The sequence below is a fragment of the Hemicordylus capensis genome, chromosome 4 (genome assembly GCF_027244095.1).
Source record: "Hemicordylus capensis ecotype Gifberg chromosome 4, rHemCap1.1.pri, whole genome shotgun sequence".
Classification (NCBI taxonomy): domain Eukaryota; kingdom Metazoa; phylum Chordata; class Lepidosauria; order Squamata; family Cordylidae; genus Hemicordylus; species Hemicordylus capensis.
This window is the reverse complement of record NC_069660.1, coordinates 163,221,227-163,232,238: the sequence shown is the minus strand read 5'-3', so window position 1 is coordinate 163,232,238 and position 11,012 is coordinate 163,221,227. Positions and strand designations below refer to the sequence as shown.

Genomic DNA, 11,012 nt, shown 5'->3' with positions numbered 1-11,012 from the left:
TGGATGTTTGATTTTTGTTTTAAATTTTGCAAGCGCAACATTTGAGTTTCGCAAACGGTCTTTTAGGGGTGAAACCAAAAGTCATCTCTCCAAATGGTAAATAATGGCACAAAGTTAAAATCCACCACCAACCAAAATCTAAAATATCAAATTTCATACTCTGATGTTGAGACCTTTGGATGTGAAATCCATTACTTCATTTCAGCTCTAACCATTATACAAAATTATTTTCCCCTTGAAATAAGGAGTATAACCCACCAGTCCAGGAAGTTCGCTGTGCTAGCCCCACGAAAGGGAGCAAATTGTGGGGCCGGAGAACTCCCCGATGGGTTGTGCCCAAGGCCATTAGTGTCTACTAAATAAACCACAAAGCTCCTATGCTAGTCTGTAAACATTTGCAGCTGACATTTCTCCACTGAAAGAGATAACCAGTAGAAGCATAGGAGTTCTGTGGTGTAGCAGGAAGGTTTTTCTCAGGTCACTGAAGCATCTTCTCTTCAGTCCTGGGACAATAGGTCTTTTCCAGACAACACAGCTTTGTAGTTGAGGCCATGCTCTTGGAAGGCTGCTGGATACTGACAGAGAGACTTACATCTTCATTTGCTGAATGTGATGCTAATGACTAAACGGAAGACCTGACTTCTGCTCACTCTTCATTTTCCTTCTTCAAATACATTGGTGAAGATAGCTTCAAATCCCTCTGGAAAAAACAATTTTTGCAACTTAAAAAGAGGTATTCAGGAGAAAGACTGAATTATCTCTCATTCCAAATACTTCTGCAGCTGGACCATACTCTTGATTCACTTTACTTTTCCCCGCAAGTTTCAATTCTGCATGCAAGGTTGTTGTCAGCCCTCCTCATTAGATGGATCTGCCATATTTCCAGATAGAGATTCATGGAAATGAAGGCAAAACCAGTGATGTCTATAACCCTGTTGTCAAGTGCAACTGTCTACTAATTGTTAGCATCAGAAATGTATAGTTGGAATAAGAAGTGATGTTTCGGTTCAGAAGTATTTTCCTACTTCTAAGGAACACTGACTGTAACCCAATGCAGCTTAACATGGGCAGTGCTAATCCTCCCCCACGCTGCTGCAGGCTTTTAATGGAGTTTGGGTCGGTGATCTTGTGCTTTCTTACAAAACAGAGCACAAATACTTTGAGAAACTCTCACATGTTCAAAAGCACTCCTTAGACCAGAAACATGCCACCTGACCATCAGCAACATATTTCTGGTCTAAGGAGCACTTCTGGAGCACTTTGGGAGCTCCTCGAAGTAGTTGTGCTCTTGCACAAAAGTGCAAAAACTCCCGTATTTCATTGGTGTGAGTCCACAGCAGCATAGGGGGATTAGTACTGCCCATGTTAAGCAGCTCTGGAGGTTAGCCACTTTGCTGAAATAATAACTTACTTAAGTGTCCCCTTATCCCCACCATGCTTACAGCCGTCATGGCTAAAACAGGAGTTTTACAGGCTCACTAGGAACTTGTTAGGTTTAAGGAATGACAAGACCCTTGAGATTTTGCAGTAGTTGACATTTCAATTTCAATTTCAGCCATGCTGATTCTTGAACCCTTGCATGTTGAACCTCTCCTAACTTGGCAGAGAGGCACCTTTTAACATAGTGATTCTCTTTTATTTAGCAGGGGGAGAGTAACTGGCCCTATCCACCCCCAACACAGTACCTCCAATGACTGTTGCTGGTGTCTATCTGACATTTATTTTTAGATTGTGAGCCCTTTGGGGACAGGGATCCAACTTATTTATTTATTATTTCTCTGTGTAAACCACCCCTGAGCCATTTTTGGAAGGGCGGTATAGAAATCAAATAAATAAATAAATAAAGTAAACTCATCAAAAGGCAAACACCAGAATGTGTGCTTTTATTATTTATTTTAAAATTTCAATGCTCCATTATTTCCACAGACTGCAGCACAAAGTGGCTTAAGTTATTAAAATAAAGCAATATTAATGCATAGGCTGTGTGCCTGCCTTATGTTGGTTGTTGTCACTGCCAGTGGCTCTCCAGGGTCTCAAGCAAGAGCCTTCCTAGCCTTGCTGCTAGGGACTGAAATTGCGACCTTCTTCATGTAGAGCGTTTAGTCTTCTGCAGAGCTATGGACCCAGCTTCAAAACATGATCTAGCAATGAATGTTTTTTCCACAGAACTAAAACTGTGACTCACCTGTAGCTTACACGATTGAGTTAGATCAGGTGACTGGAGCTTTGGAAACTATCTCATGAATCAAGATTCTGGCAACTATGGTAAAACACAGGCAAAAAAAAGTGTATTTGTAAGTCACTGTGTCCTTAGACAATATGATAGCAGACAAAATGTACTCTGAGTTTGAAACACAACATACCTGGCAGGACTAAATTTTGCTGCAAAAGAAAAGGAAGAAATATTAGCATTAAACCTTACATTACAATCATATGCATACTTATGTGGGAGTACCCAAAGAATTTGTGATATAGCATGACAATCCAATAGAAGTTCTATATCAAGGAGATTAATGGTGGGTAACCAACTTTTGAATATGAAACCTGCTAACTACTTAGATAAGCTTACAGTAGCAAAATACCCACAGAGCCTTTACACTTGCATACTTTGACGTTCTACCTTCTGTTGTGTTTGGAGGTAGGGTTTTAAAAGTCCCTTATGCTGAGCGGTTTTGTCCTTGCAAGGCAGGAGCTACTGAGACACTATCTCATGTGCTAATATGCTGTAGTTTTTACACGGACACTCGCTGTGAATTACTAGTGCCCCTTCTAGCAAATTACTCTGGCCACCCGGACAAATTCTATGTTAGTTATCTTTTATCTGACAGTGCTGATAAAATTACTTATGCAGTCTCTAAATTTTGCCTTGTTGCCATTAGAATTTGAAGTAAGAGAGTATCTGTATAGTTAGATTTCATAAGGTTTATCAATATCTGAATTCGTTTATTGTTACTGTTTGGAATGTATGTATGTATATTATTTTTCTGGTCAGCGACCATAAATAAACAGAACAGAACTGATACACTTCACTTATACAGGTGAAACTCGAAAAATTAGACTATCGTGCAAAAGTTCATTAATTTCAGTAATGCACATTAAAAGGTGAAACTGATATATGAGATAGACGCATTACATGCAAAGCGAGATAAGTCAAGCCTTAATTTGTTATAATTGTGATGATCATGGCGTACAGCTCATGAGGACCCCAAATCCACAATCCCAGAAAATTAGAATATTACATGAAACCAATAAAACAAGGATTGTAAATAGAACAATATCGGACCTCTGAAAAGTATAAGCATGCATATGTATTCAGTACTTGGTTTGGGCCCCTTTTGCAGCAATTACTGCCTCAATGCGGTGTGGCATGGATGCTATCAGCCTGTGGCACTGCTGAGGTGTTATGGAAGACCAGGATGCTTCAATAGCAGCCTTCAGCTCTTCTGCATTGTTTGGTCTCATGTCTCTCATCCTTCTCTTGGCAATGCCCCATAGATTCTCTATGGGGTTCAAGTCAGGCGAGTTTGCTGGCCAATCAAGCACAGTAATCCCATGGTCATTGAACCAGGTTTTGGTACTTTTGGCAGTGTGGGCAGGTGCCAAGTCCTGCTGGAAAATGAAGTCAGCATCCCCATACAGCTCGTCTGCGGAAGGAAGCATGAAGTGCTCCAAAATCTCCTTATAGGCTGCGTTGACCCTGGACTTAATGAAGCACAGTGGACCAACACCAGCAGATGACATGGCTCCCCAAATCAACACAGACTGTGGAAACTTCACACTGGACTTCAAGCATCTTGCATTGTGTGCCTCTCCATTCTTCCTCCAGACTCTGGGTCCTTGGTTTCCAAATGAGATGCAAAAGTTGCTCTCATCAGAAAAGAGGACTTTGGACCACTGAGCAACAGACCAGTTCTTTTTTCTTGAGCCCAGGTAAGACGCTTCTGACGTTGTTTGTTGTTCAGGAGCGGCTTGACAAGAGGAATACAACATTTGAAGCCCATGTCCAGGATCCATCTGTGTGTGGTGGCTCTTGATGCACTAACTCCAGCCTCAGTCCACTCCTTGTGAAAGTCCCCAACACTTTTGAATGGCCTTTTCCTGACAATCCTCTCGGTCATCCCTGCTGCTTGTGCACCTTTTTCTTCCACACTTTCCCCTTCCACATAACTTTCTATTAATGTGCTTTGATACAGCACTTTGGGAACATCCAACTTCTTTTGCAATTACCTTTTGAGGCTTTCCCTCCTTATGGAGGGTGTCAATGATGGTTTTCTGCACAACTGTCAAGTCAGCAGTCTTTCCCATGATTGTGATTCCTAATGAACCAGACTGAGAGACCATTTAAAGGCTCAGGAACCCTTTGCAGGTGTTATGGATTGATTAGCTGATTGGAGTGGGACACCTGGAGCCTAGACTGTTGAACCTTTTCACAATATTCTAATTTTCTGGGATTGTGGATTTGGGGTTCTCATGAGCTGTACACCATGATCATCACAATTATAACAAATTAAGGCTTGACTTATCTCGCTTTGCATGTAATGCGTCTATCTCATATATCAGTTTCACCTTTTAATTTGCATTACTGAAATTAATGAACTTTTGCACGATATTCTAATTTTTCAAGTTTCACCTGTATACGGTAGGAATTCATCCCATTGAATTCAGTGGGATTAGCTTCTGAGGAAACATGCATAGGTTTCTTTTTACTTCCAGGGTGCCATGCTCTCATGTGACGTACAACAATGCCATGCATAGAATTCAGTGTATGCCATTTCACATTAATGCCTTTTATAAACTGCTTCATCCCGCTAAAAGCAACAACATGTTGCCTGAAAAGAAGACATGAGCAAAATATTTTACCTTTTCTTCGAAGCCGCTTTATGAGCCAGATAAGGAATGATCCTACTGACAGAAAGGAGGCTGTTGCTCCAATGGATAAATAACTCACAAAGTCCCATCCAGCCTGAGGAGCTAAAGTTTAAAAAGTAGTTTGCATGAAATCTGTAGGAAAGCAACCTTTTTTAAAGAAATCCTTTCTGCTGTTTCTCTAGCCAGAAGCAATCTTCCTGTCTGTGTTTCCTATAATTACATGGTTGTCAGCATTGGTAACTCTGACAAGTCTCAGATCAGCAGTTCTGGCACTCTAGAAATGGGTTCTTTGGCCATTCCCCAATAATAGTATTTTTCCCTTGGAACGGTGTTGCATCCTCCTTCCCCCATATCACTGAAACCCCTGTTTACACCGGTTTTCTATTTCCCATAATTCTTGTATGTCTTTCCTCTAGCCAACTATGTTAAACAAATGACAGCAAGAGAGGCTGTCAGTTAGAAGGCAATCAAAGTGTTGCCTTTGAAAGTGTTATCTTTCTTATTTTTCAAAACAACTCAAAAGCCTAATATGTATGGCCAGGACTACAAACAGAAATGTTAATGAGACAGACAGATACCTTCACAGGTGGGAACCGTTGCTGTCCAGTTTCCTGAAGCCAAGCACTTGAGTAGATGGAAACCCTTCAACACCCTTCGTTCCATACAGCTGACCTCACAGATAGTATTGTAGGCAAAATAGTCATCTGAGTTTGAACAATTCAAGAAGCCATTCTCAGGGGCCTTCAGAATTCCACAGTGCACAGCTGAAATATAAAAATGCAGTCATAAAACCAACTGAATGTGCAGAACTGTGTCCTTCACCAAGCTAATGCTGGGCATTTCATAATGTTTCATGCTAGAGCTGATGGCCACTTTGTACTTTAGGGTAGAGGAGAATGGTCCTATCTGTTTTGCATTATGGGCGAGAACAGGAGTATTTCAGAAAAGTTGTCCAGATTAACATATATGATTGTATTTTTAATTCCTGTCTTGAAGCAATTTCAGTCTCTAAGTCCAAAAGCACTGGATGGGAATGCTCCAGATATTTGGATACTCTGTATTGTATTGTACTCTGTATTGATTTACTTCAACTGAGACCTAGAAATAGAACTCAGATTGAAGATCACATATTTGAATGATCCTCCATAGAAAAGAAATCCCCATCCGATAGAAAGCTAACATGACAAGGAGAAGAGCTCTAGATTAGCCTTCTGTTCTCTCTAACTTGCTATGTATAGATAACTATTTTTCATGTAATTGCCCTCTACAGCCTGAAGTAGTGCATTTCACATAAATTTTTGTCATCTCATGTAGCTGCTTGTGTGAACTAACAGAAAATGTCTTAATAAATAGCAACTTCCTCTGCAACTCTAGAATAGGCTCAAAGTAATAGCTACAGTTCAATGTGTGAAGAATCCAAAGCCCTCATAGATCTAAAGCCTCACCTCCACATACAGGAACTGACAGGGCTGTCCTTAGAGAGCACTGGGGGGAGCATGGGGCTGGGGGAAAATCAGCCACTGCTGGGCCCCCTTCCAGTTAAATCTAATGGGGGTTAAAAGAGCTTGCCATGCCCTAAGGACAGCTCTGGGAACTGACTCTGACCAATGACCCTTTGATGAGCACCAAATTTGGGGTGATCCTCTTAAAAAGTATCCTTCCTCACAACCTAAATCATAGGTTGAGTTATAGGTCAGTTCTATGTCAGGACGGGAGCAAGTCACAAAGCCCCTCTCAGGCTTTTGTACTGCTTCACATTTCACTGCTGAAACAAAAATACCTCAGGTTAATTCAGATGTGTTACATGGAGCCACTTGGGTGGGTGGGAAGGGGGGAATGTGTTCAGTGTGGGCAGGCAAGGCGATGACACAAAAGGATTACCTTCACATTCTGGTTTCTCTCTATCCCACTCTCCAGATGCACCACACTGAAGCCTTCTGGAGCCCTTTAAGAGGAATCCTTCTCTACAGGCAAACTCGCAGGATGAATTCCAGGCAAAATGTCCAGGTGGGCTGGAACAGTTGAGGAAGCCATCAACAGGAGTCTGCAGTGTACCACATTCTACAACTAGAAATATGAGTGAATTGCAAGAGTTACAGTTACAGGAAGTTTATTAGATTTGTTTCATTTCAGCTTAGTCAGGCTTTAATTGAACCTGAAGCTGCATATTCTTCCTCTAACTACTCATAAAAGTCCAGTAATACATGAGAAGGTGGAAGGGAACTGGTAATGACACACAGATTTATCTAGGTTATTAGCCCCAGATAACACTGATCTGTCCAATCTGATGAGTATTTTAAATTATTTGAGAGTAGTTTGGACTAGATTCTTGAGACATATCCTCACAACTCGAACAAAATCTGCCACAAAATAAACTTCTACTTATTCTTCTACTTCTTTTCCAGCTGACACTGCAAGGTAGACTCATTGACAGTGTATGTTATAATTCAGAACTCCCTCTAGTTAAAAGCACTGATTTCAGGAGATCTGCATTGGCTTCCATTGAGTTAGGACCTGCTCAGTCCACCTACCTTTACATTCAGGAATGGGTGCAGACCAGTTTCCAAACTCAGTGCACCATACTGGATCCATCCCAGTTGATTTGTATCCTTCTGTGCACTGAACTTGGCAAGATGAGTTGTAGCTGAAATCCTTCACAGGATGGTTGCAGTCTAATTTACCATGTGCTGGTTCTGTCAGGAGGTCGCAGGTCATTACTGCAGAAGAATACAAACAAAGAGTTCAGGGAAGGCCATTGTTTCAGGACATGCTACGAATCTACACAATTAAAACTGACTTGTAGGGATTCAGTTAAGTTGACATATGCTCACTGTGTCTAGGTTTGAAAAGGTTAGTCTTACCATGTTCACAGTCACGCCCATAGAATCCTCTGTCACAGTGGCAGGTGTAATTATTAATGGTCTCTACACATTCGCCATGACCACTGCAGGGGTGTGGCTCACACGAGGCTGCAAGACAATTCAGTAGATTATAAATAATACATATTATATGAAATGCTCAAGATGGAAAATATATTGTATATTGTGGTATTCCAATATGAGATGTTGAACCACTGTTTGGCATTACATAATATACAAGATGTTTTCTATCTTGAGCATATCTGTAGGCTTTGGAATAAAAGGGGACTCTCTATTCTCTTCCTTCTTTACAAATTTCTTTAGACATTTGGCTCCCCATGAACACAATGCCATTGCTTATCATTTTCTTATTCCACGGTACATCTAAGCATTCCAGTTATCCAGATATTTTGCAATATCCTTTAGGACAGGTGTTCCCAGCATTGTTTAACAAGTATACCTCTTCTGGTATAGACCTTCATATCAAGTACGCCACAGAGATTGTGTGTGTGTGTGTGTTTTCTCTCCTAAATATTACAGTTATAAGGCAGGCTACTCCAAGCACTGGTTTACATCCAGATTAAGTTACTCATAAGTACCTCATTAAAACTAATGAAAGCACTTAGTTCTAATTTTCTGAAACTTGTCAGTCAGGTGAGGAGAGGGGTACGTTGAGCTTCAGCATGTAGCCAGCCAATCAGGTGCAGAGGAGGAGGGTCTTCATTTTCTTCTTTCCCCTTCTGCAACAGACATAATGCTAAGGAGGCATCAGCTTCAAGGCAGCAATCCCCAGACGGAGAACAAAAGTGCAGTTGCAGTATGGGGATGGAGGAGGCCCCTAAGTACCGCCTGGGAACCCAGGTACCCTCTATTGGGAACCCCTACCTTAAGATATCTGGAGCAGCATGGCTGCCCAGTACTGATTTGCTGGATTTCAGCTTTGTAGACACCAACAACAGTATGATCTAGCTTAATAACAACAATAGTAAATGACAGCACTAACAACCATGAGTATAAGCATTTAAATAGCACTTCTGAGTGTTCAAAGCTAAGATAGAGAGGTCTGTCTTAAAGCATCATGTCATGCCTATGGCTATCTTGGGACTTTGTGGTGAGAAGTGTTTTGAACTGTTCTTCCAAGCAACGTCTGTGTCTCTGTCTGTCTAGGAATATGCAAGCCACAAAACACAAACATGACTTTTTACACAGAGGCCAAGAGAGTCTACCAAATTCTAAGAATTCCAACTACTTGTTTTTTAAATGTTCTGGTTGCAGAGATAATAATCATGGTGCTCCCTGATCATACCTGTATAGCACAAAGCTGCTTTCTTCTTGTCACAAGGTTCATCATTCCATTTTCCTGCATCTTCTTTCCGCTTGATGTACATTTCCACACAATCTTCATTATTCTTTATGTTGTTTGGTTCACCTTCAGCCCAGTTTTCAGCTTCTTCAGTCAGTTTCTTACTTGTTCCAAGCCATCTCCACTCATTGCCAATTTTTCTTATCCCAATCCAGTAATGACCTTGATTTTCAGGAAATCTTTCATTCAAGAACTCAATTTCCTCCTTATTTTGAATAGTAACAAGATGTGTAAAGTTGGTTTTACACCATTTCTCAGCATCTGCAAAGGTCATGTTATTGTCTGAAGTATGGTAAGTCCAGCAAGTGCTGTTCTTAAGTAACAAAAGTCCTAGAAAGAAAAAATAGCAACAAGTTGGCATGTGTGTTTGTGTGTGTGGTGTGCTCCCACTGAACTCAGGTCCGAGGAGGCAGGAATGGTTTCCATAATAGGGGAAGAAGGTGAAAGGGACAAAGGGCCAAGTCAATCCATGGTTCTAGCAGTAACTTTGCCAAGCAAGTGGCAGATAGCCTTGTTTCCCCGTTGGTCGACCCAAGAGGAGGAGAGAACACCACCACCAGTGCTGCAAATGCTCCCTCAGCCAAGAGTGGAGGCTCAAGTCATTTTGGGAGCAAAGCCTATCTGTAAGCAATGGCCAACACAAAGGGGAGTGGTGGTGGAACAAGAAGGAATCTGGCTTGGAAGTGGCCTATAAGTGTCAGAAGGGAGGAATGGCCAAGGAGGAACAATCTCCTGAGCTTCTCTTAGACAAGGGAGAGAAGCATGGCTGGTGGTCATCCTCTTTTGGAGGCAATCAGGAAAGACAGGTCTCTTGGAGGGGTTGCAAGGTGTACACATACCCAGTACTCACACACTGCACACACTGCTTCTGTTCTCATCCAAAGAGAGTCTCTGCCAGTTTTTGACTTTTCTGAGTATCCTTTACAAAAAATCTCTGCAAAACAGGACTGCTGTTTTCAGCTAAAAGAAAACCCCAGCAAGGTTATTGCTGCAACCTCATTCTAGACAGGAATCTAGAATGAGATTTCCAACTTACCATAGCTGAGAATGGGCACCAACCCAAAGGCATTCATGATGTCAGGAATTGGCTTCTTCTTCTTCTTCTTCTTCTTCTTCTTCTTCTTCTTCTAGTCAGTCTGGCCTTGCAGAATTAGCTGTATGAAAGCAAGGATGTGTTTTGGGTGGTATACAAATGTGATAGATAGACAGACAGACAGACAGATAGATAGATAGAACATACTAAATTGTTTAAAACAGCTACAGTAAGTAAAATATAAGAAAGATATACTGCAGTTGAACATTGGGGCACATTTAAAGTTGTTTACACACACACACACACACACACACGGTCATTCATACAATCAATAATTATGTCCTACCAGGGTTTGGGAGCTGTGTGTGCTCCCAATTTTTGCTTGTGTGGAAGGAAGGTAAGAGGAAAACCTGGGTAGAAGTGACTGTATGGCAGCAAGGTTCCTCCTACCTTGGAAAATTGGAGGCACACACAGCTCCCAAACCAGGGTGGAACACAGTTTTTGATTGTGTGAATGACCTCAGTGTGTGAAACAAGTAGCACGTGTATTTCTATGATTCCACAGTGTAAATATCAACTTCCAGTATAATTCTCAACTATTTCAAGGAAAAATGGATCTTGTAAATTAGTTCAGTGGTCTTTTTCTACTCAACTTTCTCTCTGACATTTTATTTAAAATGAAAGAAACAAAAAAAAAGGCCTCAATGCCTTTTTACTTACCAAGAATGGCTGTAATGCCCAAGTTTCTAAGTAGTCAGTTGGTATGGTTGCCTTGTACAGCCTGTTTCCTTTGCAAAGTCAGTGTCTTCACTCTCCTTACAGCTTTCACTTGCTGACCCTGGCTGGCTTCAGCTCTGATCCCACTGCCTTTGTATTCGCCTTTATGATG

The 11,012-nt window shown here is 41.3% G+C and overlaps 1 protein-coding gene across 1 annotated transcript; it reads right to left on the bottom strand.

Moving 5' to 3' along the window:
• Positions 1-632: 632 nt before the first annotated feature.
• On the bottom strand, positions 633-10,144 carry LOC128324261 (E-selectin-like). The gene is made up of 10 exons (XM_053248593.1): positions 10,127-10,144; positions 9,034-9,420; positions 7,731-7,838; positions 7,401-7,586; positions 6,751-6,936; positions 5,448-5,633; positions 4,861-4,971; positions 2,364-2,382; positions 2,186-2,260; positions 633-700 (listed from the first exon to the last, which is right to left on the bottom strand). The coding sequence occupies exons 2-9, from the start codon at positions 9,362-9,364 to the stop codon at positions 2,239-2,241; spliced, it is 1,149 nt and encodes a 382-aa protein (XP_053104568.1). The 5' UTR covers positions 9,365-9,420; positions 10,127-10,144; the 3' UTR covers positions 633-700; positions 2,186-2,238.
• Positions 10,145-11,012: the final 868 nt, after the last annotated feature.